General features: G+C 28.1%; 2 protein-coding genes and 1 long non-coding RNA gene across 7 annotated transcripts in view; 2 read left to right on the top strand and 1 right to left on the bottom strand.

The window, feature by feature from the left end:
• The window catches only part of LOC116766570 (protein yellow), a 127,006-nt gene extending 114,307 nt beyond the window's left edge, over positions 1-12,699 (top strand). Inside the window, exons 1-4 of one of the 2 annotated variants that reach the window (XM_032656467.2) lie at positions 6,155-6,218; positions 6,603-6,835; positions 10,798-10,986; positions 11,243-12,699. In XM_032656467.2, coding sequence (XP_032512358.1) covers positions 6,610-6,835; positions 10,798-10,986; positions 11,243-12,324 — 1,497 coding nt within the window. In that variant the 5' untranslated portion in view covers positions 6,155-6,218; positions 6,603-6,609 and the 3' untranslated portion in view covers positions 12,325-12,699. Of the gene's footprint in view, positions 1-6,154; positions 6,219-6,602; positions 6,836-10,797; positions 10,987-11,242 lie in introns of those variants that run through there. The other variant, XM_061522741.1, reaches the window with a different exon arrangement.
• LOC133319210 (uncharacterized) overlaps positions 1-15,323 on the bottom strand; it is an 85,614-nt gene extending 70,291 nt beyond the window's left edge. Inside the window, exons 1-3 of one of the 4 annotated variants that reach the window (XR_009752896.1) lie at positions 15,234-15,323; positions 2,945-3,102; positions 2,479-2,629 (exon numbers count right to left, since the gene is read on the bottom strand). This is a non-coding gene — a long non-coding RNA (uncharacterized LOC133319210). Of the gene's footprint in view, positions 1-136; positions 739-2,478; positions 2,630-2,944; positions 3,959-15,233 lie in introns of those variants that run through there. The other 3 variants (XR_009752894.1, XR_009752895.1, XR_009752893.1) reach the window with 3 other exon arrangements.
• LOC116766483 (proton-coupled amino acid transporter-like protein pathetic) lies at positions 15,021-22,603 on the top strand. The gene is made up of 8 exons (XM_032656338.2): positions 15,021-15,388; positions 15,972-16,122; positions 16,506-16,627; positions 18,965-19,049; positions 19,323-19,567; positions 19,959-20,171; positions 21,756-21,925; positions 22,264-22,603. The coding sequence occupies exons 1-8, from the start codon at positions 15,327-15,329 to the stop codon at positions 22,512-22,514; spliced, it is 1,299 nt and encodes a 432-aa protein (XP_032512229.2). The 5' UTR covers positions 15,021-15,326; the 3' UTR covers positions 22,515-22,603.
• Positions 22,604-22,789: the final 186 nt, after the last annotated feature.

Below are 22,789 nucleotides of genomic sequence, written 5' to 3' on the forward strand. Positions count from 1 at the left end.
TACTCAAAACTAAAGCAACTGTAGCGAGAGTGACTTAATTATTTTAATAAATATTACATCAATAAATTTAGATTAATTATTCATTATTTTTTTATATTAAAACGTTAAATTAACCACAAATTTAATATATAACATAATATAATAAACACGTAACACTCGATATGTTTCATAAACAATCAAAAGTTCGTTCCCCGCTACTTATTTTATGTGTTAAGCCATGTCAATGCATCAACTTTTTATTATGACATGAAACATTAAACAACAGTGAATAAAAAAATAACATATAGCAATCAAAAAAAACTTCTGATTCGAAAATAACTAATAGTATGGAATACCAACCGAGTTATTGCAATTTGTAAACAAACATATCTTGCTTCATACCTCGCATTCCATTATGGCAGTATAAATATAACTGCGTCTGGGGACTTCTGGGGACAATTTATATCTAAGGGAATAATAAATTATATATCCCTACCATATTAAAAAAAGAATAATAAGTAATAAATCAATAATATAATATTTTTGTTGTAATAAAAAATGTAATACTAATAATAAGTGCACGTTCAAAAATAAAATTTTATATGTGTTAATTAAGCATCACGTAACATTTATATTATTTTTTTTATTTTATTTTTCATATACTTCATCAAGATCTCTAAACAGCAACATTGTATAGCCATGGTGTTTATGCCTTTGGCAGATTCTCCGCACGTATTTTATGTACATTCTTTTGGGTTTCTGTAGCAAGGAAAATGATTACGTAATGTTACTTTTATTTCGAATAGATAGTTAAAACGCGCTCGCTATCAACTTTCGAATTCACACAAGTCGTTAACACAAGTTAAAACCGGTCTGAATACCTTACAAACAGTCCTTGAACTCAAAACGGATAATAATCACATATACCATTAAACTTTTAGTAATATCTGTTAAATCATAATTCACAGTCATATTTCGAATGATTGATATTAAATAATAACCAAATAAAATAAAGCAGAAACAAAACATTATAAGTGAATTAAGAAAAAAAATAACACTTCAATGATGTCAAGTAAACTGAAATTGCATATAAAAAAATTTAATATCTTATGTAGAGAAAAAGGTTTAGTATATTAAGGGTATATGTTAGTATAAAATAATATTAATATTACGTTTGCGTGTGTTCATTTTGTAAGTAATACAATATCCGTCACAACTTTTTTAACCTTGAAAGGAATTCTCATATACTTTGGTATACGATATACGAGAGCAAAAGTCCTATTTATTATTTAGAAAGTAAAAAATATTGTAATTTTCATCAGAAGAGACCAACTAATAACAAACTTAATTTATTATTTATAAAAAAATTGATAACTATTATCATATAATATTATGGATTAAAAATCATCTATGGGATAATGCTCGTCTGTTTAAAACAAATTTTAATTTCTTGTAAAACTTCAACAGTCATAAACGTATTTGGTCATTTTAGTAAAACCAGTTAACAGTTATACATTGCAATATTGCGTAATGATAATATTATATTGTATTTCCGAAGTTAGTGACATGAAAGCTAAACGCGATATATTTTCCCTTGTACATTTATTTTAACAAAACTTATGCTTCGTTCAAGTATAATACAGCAGGTTGCATCATTTATGCAACACCAACAATTGTTACCGATAATAGCTTTGATGAAATGTATCCTTACAAATAATAATCAATAATTATTTGCTTTGTATTTATGAAAATCCGGTTTGCAGTTCGTGTTAATTAAGTCGTTGAAGAAGAAATGTTGCCAATAGAATTATGCTTTATATAAATTAAAATTATTTGGAATGAAATTCATAAAAGTACATTGAAACAAGGTAGTAAAAAATTATAATATTAAAAATCTATGCCGTTCTACTTTGGAGCTACGTAATCCGAAATTTGAATTAAATTGAAACACACTAGCTTTCTCATTACATAACATTAGCTATATCAAAATCAAAATTAAAATGTAGATAAAAACCAAAAAAAAAAATTCATAAATAAAATCATAAATATTACGTAAAATTAATCGTAAAATATATGCAAAACAATACCAATTAAATACCGAAATCTCCTTCCATAATTATTGACAACCTCGAATAAATATTATAAAAATATCAAAGCAAAAATATAAAACTAACATTAGTTTTAAAAAATGAAACTAGTGTTATTCGGATTTACTACGCGGATTTTATTATTTAAAAACTACATAATCCCGACGTTTCGGTTACTTTGCAGCAACCGTGATCACGGGCAGACGAGGTGTGAACCTCACCTAACCTCACCTCACAGCCTCACACACACCTATGTAGTTTTTAAATAATAAAATCCGCGTAGTAAATCCGAATAACACTAGTTTGATTTAAATGAATACTCGCGAAAATCTTAGATCTCATTAGTTTTATTACCCACAATGTAATATCTCATACATTTTTATTTTTAATTTTTGTTTAAAACAATATTTACCTCGTAGTCAATTAAGTTTTCATCCGGAAAGTCACTGACAGTCACTGAGTGCCGATGCGAAGTAGCGTTATTCAGTGGTCCGTACGCTCGATGATATACTTCTTTAGCTCGATGAAATGTATTAAAAGACGAGAATACTTCTATATGCAAACTGAAAATTAAATGCAATTCACTTAAACAATTCAGTTTTGTTTCACTAAATCGATAAAATACTAATTAAAATGGTTATTATTTTAAACTCGCGATCTTTTGTATTTGTGTTACTCCTAGTCATTTTGATGACTAAGGTATTGCCTTAGCACAAGTTTTGCATCGTCACACTATAGACGAAGCGTTTCCCGTAAAAAACTACGTTAATACTATATTTTTCAAAGATTTATGAATGACAAACTGTTAACTTTCCGTACTAAAAAGACCATAAAAAATAATGTCTGTTTATATTCTAAGCAATTGTAATGGAAGTTACCTTTAAGATTTATTACTCGTTGTTTGCTGATTTGCTCTTAATGCCCATTCTTCAAACTACTTAAACGAATTCTCCATCTTTCATTGCTTTTGTTTTATTTACAAAAATTTTAATTTAACTTATGTATTATATTTTTTATCTCTTTACATTGGCTGGTCCTGAAACAAGTTTAAGTAATTCCAAAGTTATATTGATTAGGATATTTAAAAAATATAATAAATCAATCAATAAACTGTACTAGATGTTGATTTCGATATAGCACCTAATAAATCACTCACTAAAACAACATTTAACTGTCGTGCATAAATTGTGTTGAACAATGAAACACCTAGAATTTAATTATTATTAATTATATTTTTTCCAGTACAATAATTTATTAATGGTCTTGGAAATACGAATTTATTATTAATTATATAAAAATGATAACGGATTACATAACAGCGACATTGACAACCTGACAGTTACCATAAAAGATATTTCCAAAACGTATTTCCTTATTATCATTTATACATGTCAGAAATATTTAAATACGACACAGTTTCCATTGTAATTGGCTATTAGAAATTAAACGATGCTTTAACCATTCTAAAAAACCAGTTACTACTTTTTCCCCACCTTAGAAATGTAGAACAATCACATAAGCCTACGCGGTAAAAAGTAAATAATCATTTTTGAAATAATAAGCACTTTTGTTGAAATTATATAATTGAAATGTAAATATGAAGCATTATCACAGTTAATATAGCAATTAAAAATAATAATTATACGATAAGTAAAATAGTTCGCCGTTAACTTAGATATTTGCTAACATGACCTTCTTGTGAATTTAACTTACGTATAAAACAATTCATGAATATTATAGAGGTAAGTTTTTGTTTGTCCTTGCGTCATCAAATATATGTTGTGGCAGGAGAGGCGTGTCATATATACCATTAACATTCTCTTAATTCCTGCTACTATATATATATATATATATATATATATATATATATATATACATACATATAAATATTTGGTTATTAAAATTATTAATCTATTATTTTTATAGGAAACTACAAAAATACTGTTTAATATAAGTTTTCAAGTTTAAGGTTGTATAAAAATATTTTTTTCTACAAATGTAATAAAATTGTAACCATTTACTTTCTTTAATCAATGCATAATTTTAAAAATATAACAAATTGAATTATCACAACTCATATAGCATAACATACTCGAGTTAAGCTGAACACCAGGACAATTTAATTGCGGGAAGAGCTAGTGTTGAAATACATTTGAATTTACACGTTTTTATAGAAGTACTTAATATAAATCAATACTGGGATTCCTAAAATATGTTTTATGAATGGAATGAGTTAGTTTGCATTATCTCAAACAGTCATTGCGTCAGATTGAAATGAAAACCTTTTACAAGTACAAGTTTATTGCGTTTGCTCTAAAAACACGCTCTGTGTGTTATATTTCAACGGAAACGTGAGACATAAAAAGTAATAACAGACATACATACATCCATGTATATCAATTCCAATTTACACGAGAAACTGTCGCGAACATGTTTTTGTTGATAACTAGATTTGATTAACGTAAATATTTAGAATTAATAAGGTAAAGGTAGTTTGTTTTTAAAGCTATATTTTACACTTGGTTTGGGGGCTTGTTTTGTTGTATAAAATTGATTCACTTTAGAACTTTATAGAAGTGGTAGAGCCATTTTTACTAAAGCTTAAAACCTTTTCTTGACATGCTAATGTAATATGATCCTGCAGTAATTGAAAAATAGATTTGCCAACTCACAGACTGTTGATTGGATTGAGCTCTTAATTAACTAACATTATGAATTACGTTATAAGTTTTTTTTTAATATCATAAATTATAAAAATCTATGAACCAGTTTTCAATAAATAATAAATAGAAGAAAATACTTAGAAATTTAACAGGACAATAAAAACTAGATACTTTAGCATATTAAATGAAATGTATGTAACATATTGCATCGGATGGTTATAAATAAACTATATTAATAAATAAATGTTAAATTTTTTGTTTTATTGGCGATAATAATAGATTAAAATGCCCTAAATCATATAACGTTAGTGTTTAAAGAAAATTCGTTTCTATAAAAAGAAAACGCACGTATATTTTTGCTACTGTTTTTGGTTATTACTTATTATTTTTTGTGTTATAAAAAAGTTTTACAGCCTATGGCATTTACTAGTTTCATACCGTATCTCAATTAGATTTGTTTGTGTTGATGAACTTTAAATTATAATTTTATCAGAAACTATAATTTAAACGCACGATTACATATTTGTACCAATTTTCATCAGAGTAATTGAATATGATTAAGTCCACTTTATAACTTTTAAGGTCAAATCTGGTGCTAAGGCATGATTTTGAAGGTTTTAGACCACTAAGCTACCATTGTTGGAATATAATAATTAAAATATTGATCTATATTTTTTTTAAGTATATTGGTGTTAATTAGTGATAAAATAGAAATAAAGTTTCATAAACAATTTAATTTGTAAACCATCCCTTTTATTTCACATTACAAAAACATTTACAAAGAAATCTCAACTACAACGTATCTTCATGTATATATATATTAAGCAAACATTGGACATCCTTAATGATGTTGAGAAAGGATATATATTTTTTAGATTTGTGTTCGTTACAGATAAGTTATAATCATTAAATAAATTATATATTTTTTTAAAGAAACATCGTTGGAAAGTATTGAAGGTTGCTCAAGTATAATTTACTCTCAATCCGATTCGATATAATTAAACAAACTGTAAATAATATATCCAAAAATAGTTTTTTTTAAATTAACTTTGACATCAAAGTTATTTTATGTAATACAAGATCGCAATTATAATGTAAAGGAGCGAAAGGAATGTCAATTTAATAAGGCGTGTTTTAACGTGAACTTATTTTTAAAAAGACTTTTTAACCTTCACCATGAGACAGTCTAGGTCCCAACATCTAACGAAGTAAAGAATTTTGAAATATATTTTGAAAAATTATTATCCAATCACTAATTATATTAACATTGGCATAATAAACCCAACAGCTTTAGTTCCTTATTAGATAAAGTCAACATTTTCAAAAAGTTTGAAATTTCTAATTGCAAAATAAAAATGTTGCGCAATTTTGCTAACCCAAGTTACGACTTAGTGCCGGTGGAGATGGGTGGATATTTAATAGTAGGGGTGACTTAACAAGTTGCAGTGTTATTCCGGCAGCCAGATAGGCTTGTGCTGTTAAGTTTAATGTACGTATAATAATTATTACTCCAGACGTTGAAAATTTTAAGGGTTATATATATCGTGTTCGTAAATACACTGTTCAGTGAAATTAAAACCGGTATTATTTATTTTGTTTTAGCAAAATGTAAATCAAATATTTGTGATTTTTTTATAAATAGTAATTCGTAACGACAATTTTGGATTTTTTTATGTGAATATCCTAAGTATAAATTTGATGCTTTTAAAATAATACGTGACTTCATTTCTAATCATATCAAACCTATCAGTTTCAATATAAAGTTTTAATAAGTTTAAATGAAATATATTCAACAATCAATGTTTATATGTGTGTTACATTAAACATTGCAGAACACTTTAATTTATAATTACAACTTAACTTTTGTCCGCAGATAAAATATGGTCGGCAAACTGTTTTTCATTTTCGGGTTCATTGCCGCTGCTTCTGCGGCAGTGAAGCTTCAGGAACTATATTCCTGGAATGTTCTTGACTGGAACTATCCAGACCCGTACCTGAAGCAACAAGCTCTACAGACGGGGGCTCTGATACCTCAAAATGCTTTACCTGTTGGTATCGAAAGATGGAGGAACAAGCTTTTCGTCAGTGTCCCGAGATGGCGTGGTGGTAAGTTTTTATGGATTAATAAAAGTTATTAAAAATTTATAAAAACCAATTAATGAACTGTTATAAATTTAAAAATTTCTAAATTAAGTTATATGATCAACTTAAATAAATCAAAGAATCAATTTGTAATGTAAAAAAAATATTCGTAATATAAATGTACACATATGGGATGTCTGAAAAAAATATACACACGTACTAATAACAACACTAGTATAATTTATATTTTATTATAGCAAAAAGATTATATAATGAATAATTAATCTAACATAAATAAGTGAATATAATATAATAACGCTTACAGTGTTTGAACTCTCTACGTAACTGTTACGTATTCATCTCGGGTATCTTTATAATTTAGTCACCACAAAGTCTTGTGGTAATTCTCTTTATCAGTCTAAATTACGATGATGCCAATAACGTTAATGCAAATTCTGTCAGTAAATCATGAGTCCGAGCTGTACGCAACATAACCGCCTACATATAATTATGTTGACCAACAATTAATCGCATAGTTACTTTTTACTTAACTATTATTAAAATACTAGTGCATTTTACATGAGTTTCTTCACAGTTTGGCGTAATATTTAACAGACAATTTAAGGCTTTAATCAGCGTTATTTTTTAGTAAAAAATGTCTAAACATAATAATGGAACTTAGGAATTTATACATTCACTCAATCTTTACCATATAATTTATAATTTATGAAAAAAATTTTTGTATGTGTTTAAAGAATATTTGAACGACAAAGAAAAGTCAAGAATTTAATCATTATCATATTATTTAGTTTTGTTTAAGAATTTTTTATTATAAAAAAATAGTAAAATAAAACAAGTAAAACTATGACAAACGGCTAGTTTACTTTTTACGTTTCTAATTTTATAAGTAATTTCAATTTTCTAACGAAACTCTAACTTATATTTCAATTTCACGTTTTTATACACAGCTGTTATAATTATAAATTACATAATTTTTCCAACATGTCCTGAAATATTGAAACGAAAGGTTGAAAGAAGTGTTGAAGGTGGTAGCACTTTTTTACATTTATTCCAAATGAAAATAATTAAAAATAATAAAGAGAATGGAATATCACTCTCCTTAAAGTCTTTTTAAAAGGTATATGTATCTATATCCTCATATGTTTTTAAGATATTTTAAATCAAAAATTTAAAACTAATATTTTTCGGATTTACTACGCTGTCTGTCCGACAGACATTTACATCTCGTCTGCCCGTAATCACGGTTGCTAAAAATTCACCGAAACGTCGCGATTATGTAGTTTTTAAAATAAGAAAATTCGCGTAGTAAATCGGAAAAATATTAGTTTTATTTTAATGAATCCTCGCGAATATTAAGATCGCATTATTTTAAATCAATTATTTTATTTAAATGCCATAAGAATTGTGTCAACATCGAACCTATTTACTCTATCATACATGGTTACACAACACTCACTCGAGTTTTAACATGAACCGATTTACATACATCGATTTTTAATCATAAAATTATAATATTAAATTAATAAGATACGAAGTATAGTTACACTTTTGATGGAATTAATCTAGTCTGGACTTAAATTTAAAACTTTTACAATTATATATAATCAATAGCGTGGAAAAATTATTACACTATTTTGATTATGCAATAGATAGTGATGGGCGTTGGTTGTTTATGCGATGCGCTACTTAACATGTTTATAATGTTGTTTAATTATATCCAGTTACGATCGCCAATGTTTTTACTTTGGTAATTTATACTCAATACATTGCTTAAGACATTGATATGCGAAAGTTTACCTTCAATTTACTTGATCTTAATACTGCCTTTGTCTTAAACTTGTCAACTTTAATTACCATAATAATCACAGGTAATAAAACGAACTTTTTTGGAAAGATATAAAGGTAATTCTGTTGTTTTTATAAGTCTTTATATGTATAAAAACGTGAACTGCGTACCGTCATAGAGATTTAAATGTTTATTAAATCTAAACTGAATTTGGTCTAGACCTAAACATAGCTCGAAACGGTTTCCATAATATTTAGCTAGTCAAGCTGGTTATTTATTGCAGCTTCCGACATTTTGGAATACTTGTGTCCAGTCCCAGCCCTGATTTAATTTAAATAATTTGCTTTCATTTTTAAAATATAAAGGCATTTTATATGTAGAATTATTTTAACATCAGATTTTATATTATAAATTCCAAGCTGCACAAACTGAAATATTTCGAAGAAATAAAATAATTTTTGTTATAATAACTAAAAATATTTTCAATTTTGCTTACTTATGAATAAAGATAGTGGAACAGAACTCATTACTTAAGAAATTTGTAAAGTAAGTTTTACTGTTTTTATTTTCAATATCTGAATCAAAGCCAACTTAATTTTACTATATTTGACAAAGAATTGTATTTGGTGTGGTTTTTTTTTAATAAAAAATAATAAATAATACCTACTGACCATAATCTACAATTTCTTTTTTTTTATGTTTAATTATTTGGGCGTTAAATATACAATTAAACTCAACAAAGGATATTTCGTCACGATAAAAGCATTTGGTTCAATGTCGTACAAACTATTATGTTCAAGACTTATTTTTGAGAACACGTGTTCAAAAATTTTATATTAACCTTGCTGGTAGTAAAGTTACAAAACGACCTTCACAAATCCCAATTAGGCTCTACACTGGTAACAATAAATATACACAGCAATAACTATTATAAAGTTACTACGAATAAATTTCTCGTCTCATTAACAAAAGTTTCGTGTGTCGAAAGAAAAATTCAAGAAATAAATAAATTTAATCAGAGCACGTTTTATGAAGAGAAATGTAAGACAACGCTACTATTATTATTGCGAGTACTTATCTGATTTCGTTTTCGTGCGCGCGTATATAAAACTGTTGTTATAAATTGGTTTGCTCTATAATTTCAAGTCTCAACCGGTCATCATAACAAATATATCGTTCTTAAGGTAGAAATGTGTGCCTACATGTACAAATAAATTTATGGGCTATGAATTCATAGACAATGATGAATTACAGGTCTAGGAATGATGAATTCAAAGAATAATATAATAATACATCAGACAAACATAGTCCTAAACATACCTTTGACTTTGTGTTAAAAGTTTTAGTATTATCTTATACTTCAATGATTTATTGTTATTATAATAAACTGATATCCTGTTACCACTTTAGCACTAAAGTGTTTAAGCACATTCGATTTAATTGTTATGGGGATTACAAAAACAATTTCAAAAAAATGAAACTCAACTGAATCCTCCATTAAATATATTTACATCTTGTATTCTAAATTGAATACAATTTTTTTAAGAATAATATAAAAGATGGAATGTACTACACATTCCATCTTACAAGTAGGTAGATGAACAGTCTTTGAGAAATTTTAATAATTCATTCGTATCCCTTTTTGACATAAAATTTTAATGATGTTGAGAACTTTAGGTATCAGTCGAAAAAGATTAAAATAGGGTGTCCCAAAATTACCGCAAGATTGCGTTAATTTTGATTAAAGATAATCTTGCGTTAATTTTGGGACAACCAATATAAACCAACTGAAATGTTATATTGAAATAACTTCAATTCGGTTTAACTCCTTTTAAAGTACAAACAATTAGCGTCTGTCAAAAAGGAATCAAAATACACACACACACACACATTATATATACATTTATCAAGATATATTAGGAACTAGAGTTTATGATAAATTAACAAAAATTTAATATATCTCTGGAATAGTGAAACTTTAAAAGTTGCTATTTATTTTAGATAGCCAGTAAAAGCTAAGTCGAGTCTATTATGTAGATTCGAAAATTAATTGCTGTTACTGATTTCAAAATAAAATCTAAATTCGAAACTCGTCATGCTTGTTCATATTTTTCACGCTGATGGTAGATGCACTTTTATCACAAATAATAAGTGATATTAAATAATAATTTTGTTGCAGGTATTCCAGCTACATTGAACTACATTCCCTTAGATGCCCCACACGAACCCTCACCGAAACTAACACCCTATCCAAGTTTTAAAGAAAACGAATTAGGGGACTGTGAAAATGGACTAACGACAGTTTACAGGATCAAGGCCGATCAGTGTGACCGTCTTTGGGTATTGGATGTTGGAACCTACGGATATGGTAATTCGATCTACATATAATAAATCAATAATTGACAAAAAATTACAGAATTTGCTTACATAAATTATAAATCAAATATTATATACTATAACAAATAATTTTATAAAAATCATTACTTCACCGAATATGACTTATGCAATAAAAAAGATCTAAGTTTAAGAAAGTGATTCCATATCTGAAAAAGTATTGCTTAACTTTCAATATACACATTGAATGTGATATAAATTATTATTGGTTACTATAACTTTTTTTGCAGATCCTAACGTTACCAATCTGTGCCCGTACGCGATAAATGTATACGACTTAAATACGGACCAGCGTATTAGAAGATATGTCTTCCGCCCCGAGGATATTGTTTCTACTACGTTCATTGCCAATATTGCTTTAGATGAAGGGCTTTCTTGTGAGGATACGTTCGCTTATTTCTCTGATGAACTGGGATACGGTCTTATAGCTTATTCCTGGGAACAAAATAAATCGTGGAGATTCAGCCACAGCTACTTTATGCCCGATCCTCTTGTTGGTGATTTCAATATTGCTGGGCTTAATTTCCAATGGGGGGCTGAGGGAATTTTTGGTATTCACACTTCTCCCATAGGTCCTGATGGCTATAGAACTCTCTATTTCTCTCCTCTTTCTAGTTTTACAGAATTTTCTGTCTCCACTCGAATTTTGAGAGATGAATCCAAAGTAACTGGGTCGTACAAAGACTTTAAAGTTGTCGGTACTCGTGGCCCAAATACCCATACCACTGCCAAAGTCATCGATTCTTCCGGTGTTCAACTATTCAACTTAATTGACCAAAATGCTATCGGTTGCTGGAACTCAGCATCAGAGCTTAAACCACAAAACACTGCTATTGTAGATAAGGATGATATTGGTCTTATATTCCCTTGTGATATTAAAATTGACAGAGGCAAAAATGTATGGGTTATCTCAGACAGAATGCCTGTATTTTTAGAATCAGAGCTGAATTATGGTGACATAAACTTCAGAATATATTTTGCACCATTAGATTCATTAATTTCCGGAACAGTATGCGAACCTTTCCCCCCTCTAGTTTCGACACCTAACACACTGCAAATACCAAATAGCATTAGTCCATACTACAACATTGGTCTGGAAACATTGTCACAAGTGCCACCTCAAATTTTCCTACCAGCAACTTCTCCCAGACCATTAACATCCAGATACCCCCTACTATCTCAAAACATTATACCTAAATTTCCAAACAACGCATATTTCCCTCAATCACAGCCCGAGAAACCGAACGTTTCGTATAGAAATCCTTGGTTCTTAAAACGGAACTACCAAGTGTTTGAACGTCCTCAAGCATAAATTAGGTGTTTCCAGTAGAAACGGAAGCAGCCTAAATTTAAAAGGGATACCACGGACTTAGAAAGTTCATTAAACTTAAACATTTTGATATTAATTTCTTAGATTTATATAATAATGCACTATAAAAATTTTGTAGTACATGCGCTATAAATGAAGATAGCTAAATGCTTACTATAAAATTAAATTGTACGCTTCTTATTTAAAGTGTTTGAGTGATTGATTTATATGTTTGATTAATGTGTAAAAGTGTATCGAATTGTAATGTGATTTGTTTGAGTGAAGCCAGATAATTTTTATGATAATGAATAAAACATTTGAATATTGCTACTACTTCTTGTACTTAGATAAAATTCTATTTCGTTATTTTGAAATTAAAAATTTACAACCAGTTCTAGTGTTTATTTATTTTATCACATATAATTGACACTATTTACTAATATATAAAAAAGGGTAAACTTTATTTATATTTCTTGATTCATATTTTTGACCAAAATTGAACCTTAAATCGCCGCATTGCAGTAAGGACTAGTTAAAAACAAATGTATGTTCGGAATAAAAGACAAAAAATACAATAGCTTCTATTTCAATACAGGTTTATTAGAATAAATTCTTAAATTTGATAAATGTCATTTAACGAATGTACTCGCACGCGTGATATAATTATCAAGAATATGATTTCAGGCCAAACATTTTTTACATCGTTTTGTAAAAGAGCTGATAATCTCACACACCTGAACTTTTAACGGCTGATCTGCTGAACTCTGAGCTAGTTCAGAAACAGATTTGCGGTGGGCAAAGAAATCAGCTTTCAAATCAATCAATCAAAAAACCGAATCAAAATGTGTCAATCTATTATATTCATAATGCTTATGCTCTTAGATATTAGATTGCAAAAAGAGCTGTCTGAAATAATCTATAACGCAAGCAGACAAAAAATGTCACCACTATGCATTAACAGTTTCTAATGAGTTACTCCATCTAAATAAAATTACATAACAGTGGAGACGGCAGCGTTCACTCTCCTCAGATTATTGTATTATTATTAAATAATATTATTAAATAAACGCGTTGTAATCTTTTATATTCCAAACCTTTCCTAGAGATTACATATAATAAAAAGAAAAGCCTGCTTATATTCAAAAGCGTTGAACAGGAGAAGCTCTATACGACAAATTATATCCACTCGCCTATGTAAAACAATCGCTTTTTAACTTCAGATATGTTTGTTAATATTTCAATCCGACCAATAGAGTTTGTTGAGACTGATTGTTTATTTTTAAAACTTATTTATTTTTTAAACTCAGATAATCGGTGACTGAGAGTTTATATATACAATGGAATATATGTAGAGCCGTAGGTCTTTAAGCCAACTATTTTACTTAAGATATAGATAATAATAATAAAAAATATGAACGGTGAAGTGTGGTAAAAATATTTCAGATGGAATTACTGATAACTGTTGTATAAAATATTCAATTTTCTTTCCTTTACACTAGAAATCTTAGCTGCTAAACGTAAAGTACAACATACTGACGTCAATTTTATTATTTCATATATCTTTCAAATAAGTAAGTGAATTGCCAAGTTGAAACTGAGATTACAATCGTTTACGAGTTTGGCCTTGTCGTCACAATACGTCTATAGTAAACAATAAAAGATTAAGTAAACACTGTTTATTTTATTTAATTTGATTCATATTAAAAGCTTTTTTATGGGAAAATCTGTAATATTATAATATAAAATATAAAAAAAAAATAGATCTTTAAAGAGGATAATTTGGAGAGAAACAATTTTCTTCTGACTTTCACTATAACACGTGCATATAATGGTATAGGCTTCAACTCGAATAAACTATCTAAACCCATACGACCTTATCTGGAAATTTATAATATAAAAAAACATAATACTTTCCCTTCATCTAGAAGAGAATATATGATTATTGAAAACATGTAATTATAATGACATATATGGTCATTGACCTTAAGAAGTAATGTTTACTTATTCCGGATGACAGAAAAACGGTATAAAAGTAGATAACATTAAGACATAAAACATTTAATGCGACGTCTAATAATTGTTACGTGCACACTTTATTTTCCAGGTGCTATATCAATAATCCAAACTACATAAGAAAATGATACATTGAACTATAAAACAGAAATTTATCTTTTATAAAATACTAACATTTATTTAACCTAACCTAACCCCTGCTTGTGACTTCCAAACGTTTGAATATATTGAATTCTTCATTTGTACCGCTATATTATTTACAGTTACAGGCATAACATCCTATTACATTAATATTGCAGGTTGTGTTTTCTATTTGTTATAAAATTTTGAATAACAACCCAGTTTCATACCAAGGTAAATTTAATGCTGCAGGAAAAATGAAATACTTGCCACTAACCTGCCACTAACCTGCCTAAACGTACGAACATCGCGGAAAAGATTGGTCTTTTTTATTCAATTTTATGTTTGTTTTTCTTTTTGTATCTCTTGAAGAACAAAGTTTAAGAAAAGTAACTTAAATATTAAGTACTATACAAAGTATTGTAATAACAAACAAAGTAACTACGAAAAAATACTTCAAACGATTCTTTCTTTTATTTTATTGTTACTCTTATTAACTGTGACCAAGTAAACGTATGTTTAAAATATGCAGGTATGTATATAAAGGAAAAGAAAAAATTTCTCGTTCGCACAAAGATCTTTGACCATATACCCGATATGTCATTTTTATAAAACAAAAGAGAAAAAATTTTAATAACAAAAAATACGACACACCTATTTAATCCTTTCCAAGATATGTTAACAATTCATTACAACAAAAAGCAAATATCAGTTCAAGCAAAACAGCGAAACAGCGTGATTGGCTTATCAGTGAATAAAAGGTATCAAGTAAGGCTTACCCACAATTATGTATAATCCATTATGATTGCGCATATAAGAAATCACGAGCACTATCTATAGTTTGAACACAGCAGTGTCGTGTGTTTGTGACCATGGAGAAAGATAAACAAGAATACAATCCGTATGAAAATCGGACAGTTGAAAAACCAAGCTCGTAAGTGTTCATTATAATTGAAATGTTAATTTTAAAACCATGTATGTAACTAAATAGCGCCCTTGAAAAACATTTTTTTAAATATATTCTTTAATTTTGCGTTTCCTTTTAAAATTTTACTGGCACGCAGAATTAAATATTACACAATACACAATATTTCAGGATTTCAGACTTTGACGTTTCATTCTATTTTGAATTTTAATTCCACCATTTAAATGAAAATTGATTTAATCTTAAAAACATAATTGTAGAAAACATTGTTCCTATAAATAAAAATAATTGGTGTTTATTGCTTTAACAATAACCGCAACTGATTTTGTTGTTCTTAATCTCTCGCATTTAAAGAAATATATTGAACTGGTAATTATTATTGGTAAAAAAATAATTAAATATTTTTCATTCAGTTTAATTTAGTAAACATTAAATAAAAATGACAAAAAAGACAAATACAAACATACTCCTTGAATATGTTTGTATATTTTTTTGGAACTACAGCGCAACATCTTTTCTTGTATCACTAATTACTAAGTGAAATTGAATATAACCTTTCAATATATATATTATATTATATATAATATTTCAGGGACATCCGAGCCACTGCGAATATTATCAAAGCCTCTTTGGGTTCTGGGCTGCTGGCCGGACCCTTGGCCTTTTCAAACTCGGGCTGGGGAGTTGGACTTATAGGCACGTTTGCAATAGGAATTATTTGTGGTCACTGCGTTCACATACTAGTAAGTAATTTAATTTATCTTAGGTTCCGCTAGTGAACGTAATACTTTCTATTATATTTATAGATGAACTAAGATTATTACAAATAAAATAAAATAAATTCTGTGGTTACAATCCAGGAAACAATAAAAACTTACTAGGTTTATTGTGAATTTCAATAATCTTTTACGTCTGTTGACACAAGAGTTATAATTTTTACAATCAACGATTACAACTTCATCACTCTCTCATTTAAATATATCTATTTGGTTTGTTTATTAGACCAAATGAGGTTATTTGTATAGACATACTTAAACATAGTAATAAATAATACATCTGTGACAAGATTTTTTTATATTAGTTTTATAAACTCTATTCATGATAAAAAAATATTATGCAATTTCAGGTCAAAACGTCCTATGGATGTTGCAAGTTGGAACGCAAACCACTCTTGGGATACGCAGAGACCTGTAAATCAGCCTTCGCAAATGGCCCAAAATTTATACGCCCATACGCCAGTGTGGCAAGGTACCTTATGGCTATTATTATCTTATTTAATAAAGTAATTTTCTAGGTGCACAAATTCATACTATGACTGACACAATAGTTCTAATGACTCAGGACAAAAAATGTGATTAAAACATTTATCGCATTGCGTATATGATATTTCAGGATAAAAAAAAAATTAAAAAAAAAGTATTTATGTAATTTTATATTTTCTTTTGTAAATCTGGTACACCATATTCATTTAAGTCTTCGTTGATTTAAGCAAAACAAATTGGAGAAAAATAAAAATCCGATTAAATGTGTTTAAGAAATCCCGGAATATTCAAAAAAAATTATGCACAGTCACATATACTGATTGTTATATATATTTTTTTGTGTATTTATATTACTGAATGTGAGGACACAATGGATAAACAGACTAAACGATTTACCATTTACTTAAAATTGACTTTATGTACTTAATAACTATAATTAAGTGCACGCATCTGCGATTTGTGCCAGTACGTAGAATCACTGACATTCGCTAAATAGCTACAGATATGTTATAAAACTATCCGCTAACAATTTTGCAAGTGAATATAACCGATATTAACAAAAACTTCCAACATTAAAAATACATTATGAAAGAAGAATATTTCTAAAACTTCTGACAAACAGTAGAATACACTTTACAAAATTGAAAATGAGAACAAGCTAATATTTTATTTAAAACAAATATAAAAAAGGCTTCGGAAAAAATATAAAAACAAATTTATTTATAGCAAATATAAAACGGGCTTCCGAAAAAATACAAAAACAAATTCATAAAATTTTTGGTAGATCACCTTGTTGAGGCTTGGAGATGACATGTAGGCTAGCTGCTGCCTAAAGTAGAACTACTGTTATAAGAAGTTGGTAATGTTGGTAAAGAACTTATAACATTAGTGATTACAATTACATTTTGTGTGAACCCTTAATCCAGCGTTTCCCTTTAGTTAATTCCAAATTTATATTCCCTATTCCAATAACTTTTAAAACGAGAAAACACCTTAAGGACTCTTTGGGCGGAGAAACTACTTAATTTGTCATAAACGGTAATTTTAATATCCAATTATAGCGAAGCGCTTAAAATTTTTCGTATACATTCAAGCAAGCTATATTCTTATCAAGTGTGTGAAAATAATGTTCATACTAATATCAGTGTCAACGAGGAATGTAAATGAATAGATATCTCAAGAATTTTAATTATGAATTCATTATCATAATATTTTTGATTTGTTTGCACATGGATTGTATCCACGGTTAGTGAATACTTCCCAAAAAGATATATATGTATGTATGTTGATGTATAACAATATATATATTTAATTTGTTGTTTTAAACGACATTTTCATTTGGAAGAATGAATGATTTTTGTCCAATCTGTCTTTATTCACGGAATAGTTTTAAAGTATGTATTCGTCATTTTGTTTTTTATTCTTTCGCTTTATTTGAGGTCATATTTTTTTTTTATTATATAAACTGTTGTATAAATTTTTTTTGAGAAAAGACCGAATTTCAAAAAAAAAAATCATGACAATAATCTACGGCGAAATATAATTACAAGTAATACATGACAAGCCTTTGACATTATTCCATTAATATATACTTAATAACCTTTAATTAACGAAATTATCACGTTTATTGGTTTTAAGTTTTACACAACCAAGAAATGCTTTTCTCAACTGTCACGCATCAAAGACCCGTTCCGAAGATTGAGATGTTTACCTGACATGCAACTTGTGCAACGACAACCGGAGTAGAAAATTATAATAACTTAAATAATACTATAGCTAAGTTGCATAAAATAATGTAATAATTAAAAAACTATTGAGTAGAATTTTATGGTTATAATACTTACTTACTTATATAAATTATTAGTAATTAAAATTAATTGATAAAAAATCTATATTTCCGACACACATTTTAGTAACAAATGACATTGGCAAATATATTGCAACCGAATAAGTTCAATTTCAAAACTACAAAATGTTTAATTCCTCTCAAATTTTATAATAAGAATATAATAAAATATGTTAATATTGTAAGATGCTTGTGCAGGACACTCTTGCTTCAGCCGAGCAATTTTATCTGGCACGTTACCTAATTTATTATTTGAGAGCACGAATGTTGATGAAATTTGTGAAAATTATTATTAAAAATAAATAACCATTTAAAACGACTAATGTACCTACATTATTAATATTTATAATAACCTTTATTGAGTCTTCTGCATTGTACGAAATTCTTTATTTATAATAATAGGTACAATCATAAATTAAGGTTTTGATTGAAGACATCTGAACAAATTAGTCATTATATTTTTTCTCTTTGTTTCAGCATATTTGCAGAACTGGCAATGTTATGTACGTATGTAGGCGTTTGCTGTATTTACACCGTCCTCATATCGGATTCTATAAAGCAGGTAAGTTTGGTTTATCTTTCGAGCACCATAAAGATTAAACTACTAAAGCAGCTAGCTAATATCTTGAGATTTATTGAACGCTAATAATCTGCAATAAATAATGCTCACTTAAATAATTTTAAGCCGTATTTACTAAAATAACAAATATCACAGATATTAACTAGTTTTATTACCTGTACAATTATTACACCACATTATTTGAAATGAATAAATTACTTTATACATTAAACGTGTAATGGCTATAATTCTGAGGTAAACATATTTTTGTTGCAGCTGATTGATAGATACGTGCCAAGTTTGAACCTGTCCGTGGAATATTACTGTCTGATCATATTGATACCGCTATGTTTACTATGTCAAGTCAGATATTTGAAATGGCTAGCAATTTTCTCAATATTAGCAAATTTATTTTTGTTTCTTACTTATCTAATTTGCTTTTACTATATATTTCGAAGTCCTCTGTCCTTTGAAGGAAAGACAGCTGCTGGTGACCCATCAAGGTTTCCTGCATTTTTGTCGTAAGTTTATATAAAATAAACAAATATATCCATTGTTTTAAATGTTCATATCTATAAAAATATACCAGTATATTAAGAAGACCGCAGCATAAATATCGTCCGATCAAAAAGTATGTGAAAATATTTAGGCTTTCGTAGCGTTTGCGTTTGCAGAACAAACGAGAGAATATACATATATTTGTTTGCTATTCCTTAGCAACAAAATATATAAATTATATTCATAATAATAGCATTAACATATTCAATATTAAAAAGTGATTTGAAGTAACAAATTACTATTAGCAATGAAAATAGTTAGGAATTTGAACACATAAAATAAAATTTTCCTCTGAAATATCTGAAACTGAAAAATATGGTTTGCTACTTATATGTTTTTTATTGTGATAAACAGGACAGTAATCTTCGCGATGGAAGGAATCGGCGTAGTGATGCCTGTTGAAAACGCCATGAAGAAGCCCCAGCACTTTCTTGGTTGTCCCAGTGTCCTTGTGGTAGCAATGACAGCTATCGTCTTTTTCTACAGCACTCTGGGCTTCTTTGGATACTTGAGATACGGCGACGTTTTAAGAGGATCCATCACCCTTAATCTTCCTATTGAAGACTGGTATGTTTTTTTGATATCGTTGTCTTACTATCAGAAATATTTTTCGTATAAAATAAAGAATAATAATAGGTCGGGGGCATTATTTATCGAGGTGAATAATGATTTAAAAAAAAATAGTTGTTCAGGCTTTTGTCTTCATTCATTAATTACTTCATAGAGTGCTATTTTTTTCTGTTATTGTACATACACATTTATATTTATATATTATATATACACACATATATTTTAAGTAAAAACAGGTATGTGATAAAGATATATGAGGTATTATTTTCATACAATTATAACATATAAAAAAATTTGCTTCTTACTTTTTATAAATAAAATGTTATATTTTACATATAAATAAAAATATAAATTTTTAATTGTTATCAGTACAACCAGAACAGAAATGAATTCTTCTATATTAAAATGAGAACACAATTATTTATATTTTACCAAACGTGGTGCCTGTTTGAAAATATATTTCGGGTCAAATTGCTAATTAATAGCAATGATAAAATCGCTTAATTTAAATTACACCATTAAAGACACCCTAGCACTTACTTATACTATATAACAAAAATGTTTTAATTATTTAGCATCAAATTACTTTGTTGCGTAATTGAAACACGGTTTTAAGTGTACGATCTTTCACTATGACAAACGCCTACTAAAAAAGCCTTATCGTTATTTCCAGTACGCAGTTTTTTAATTATAAATCGTCGGCCGTACTAATAAATTCAAAGAATCAAATATATTTACATAAGTATATGGTTGTTTAGTGACAAGTATACAGGAGTCAATTAACTGCAGTTTGTTTATTAACGAACATAAAGTTTTTGATATTACCCACACATATTTCATATGTATGCATATATTTAGTTTCTTTGGTGCTTGTTTCTCTTACATAAACAATATGGTACCTAGAAATACTATAAGTATTACATACAATTTACAACTTGCTAGTACTTATACAACATTGTAGTTATTTCAAAACTGTATGGAAAAAACACGACCAAAAGGTTAATTTAAACAAAATATTTGAGAACTTGTATCCAATTCTAGTCAGAGTTTTAATTGACTAGGTCTTAAAATTTATAAATATGTTTATTATATGTTGCTGGTGTTAACTTTTGTATAATGTATAATTATTTCTTCTAGAAAACTAGTTAAATCCAGAATTTCAGGGTCAGGTTTTAAATTTTTTATACCTTTCAGAATCACAAGAGATATATAATAAATAATTTACAAAATTAAAAAAACTACCATGTTATATGTGTTTAAATAAAATGCATTTGTTTTTAATCTCAATAATTATGAGATAACCTTATCATTCTCCTTTAAAGAATGTCATTGAAATTAAAATTTCCGTACCAATGATTTTAAATAAAAATAAAATATCTACATATAATATACTTAATGAATAGGGTTTTATTACTTATGAATCATGATAAGAGCCGACCCGATTGAAAATATTGGGTTTGATAGACTTTATGCATTTTATCTGTTAGGTTACACATAACTTGAATCAATGTAATTTTATCACATAAATGATAATTCACACAGTACCTAATACACACCTACTATTTAAACTTTTTGTTTCAGGCCGGCCATCTGCGCGAAAATATTCATAGCGATGTCAATTTTCTTTACCTATCCGTTGCAGTTTTACGTAGTTTACGACATATTCAAAAAGTACACAGATGTTTATATAAAGGATGATTATAAAAAAATCACTGATATTGCATCAAGAACTTTGGGGGTCTGTTTTTGTGGTAAGCTTTGATAATTATTTTTAAAATTATCATTTTCCACTACACTTATGGCTTTACTCAAGTATTTCCAGTTGACACCAGTTGACCTTTAGGTTTTGTAATAATGTAACTGCCTAAAACAAAGTGAAGGTACGCAAACATATTCATCCTTTTGTATCTAGTTGTATGACTATTGTACAGTTGTATAAAATTATTTTAGCCAACGTCGAACGCAATCCTCTTAGCAAAGTGACTACATTCTAATATGTGAAGTATAATGCGTGACGAAGATTTACGACGAGAATTCTTTGTTATAATTAATCTAATTACATATTTTAATAAATATATTTTTTTTGTAGTTGGAATCGGTATCGCATTACCATTGCTGGAACAAATTATTAACATTGTTGGATCATGTTTTTATTCAATCCTCGGTCTTATTATACCAGGAATCGTAGAAACTGCATTCCGTTGGGGAGATTTAGGAACATTGAAATGGGTTATGTGGAAAAATATTTTAATTATCCTCTTTGGTCTTACTGCCTTAGTGTCCGGATGCACGGTTACCATTATGGACATCATACAGATCCTAAGAAAAAAAAACGAATAAGGCTTAGGCAGTAAAATTTGCTTTATATTATGTAATATAGTGTATCAAATAGATTATGTATTTTAATTTATAATAAAATGTTGAATTAATATTGGTTTGTTCATTTAATCACATTAAGTTAAAAGCAAGCACGAAATCAATTGTATATGGTTACCTTTTATTTTCTCCGCCTCGATAGTACTATCACCAAAATCAAATCTTAAAATTACATTAGTCGGATTAGTTAAATGTACTACTAGTTATTTTTCCTCCTATTGCACTAATAATAATCTAAG

Source organism: Danaus plexippus, chromosome 15, assembly GCF_018135715.1.
Source record: "Danaus plexippus chromosome 15, MEX_DaPlex, whole genome shotgun sequence".
Lineage (NCBI taxonomy): Eukaryota > Metazoa > Arthropoda > Insecta > Lepidoptera > Nymphalidae > Danaus > Danaus plexippus.

Bases quoted from the DNA above. Each gene is read 5' to 3' on its own strand.
- LOC116766483 (XM_032656338.2), top strand. From the start codon at position 15,327: ATGGAGAAAGATAAACAAGAATACAATCCGTATGAAAATCGGACAGTT. The intron at 19,050-19,322 runs GTAAGTTTGGTT...TTTTTGTTGCAG, and splicing joins TATCGGATTCTATAAAGCAG to CTGATTGATAGATACGTGCC. The intron at 19,568-19,958 runs GTAAGTTTATAT...TGTGATAAACAG, and splicing joins AGGTTTCCTGCATTTTTGTC to GACAGTAATCTTCGCGATGG.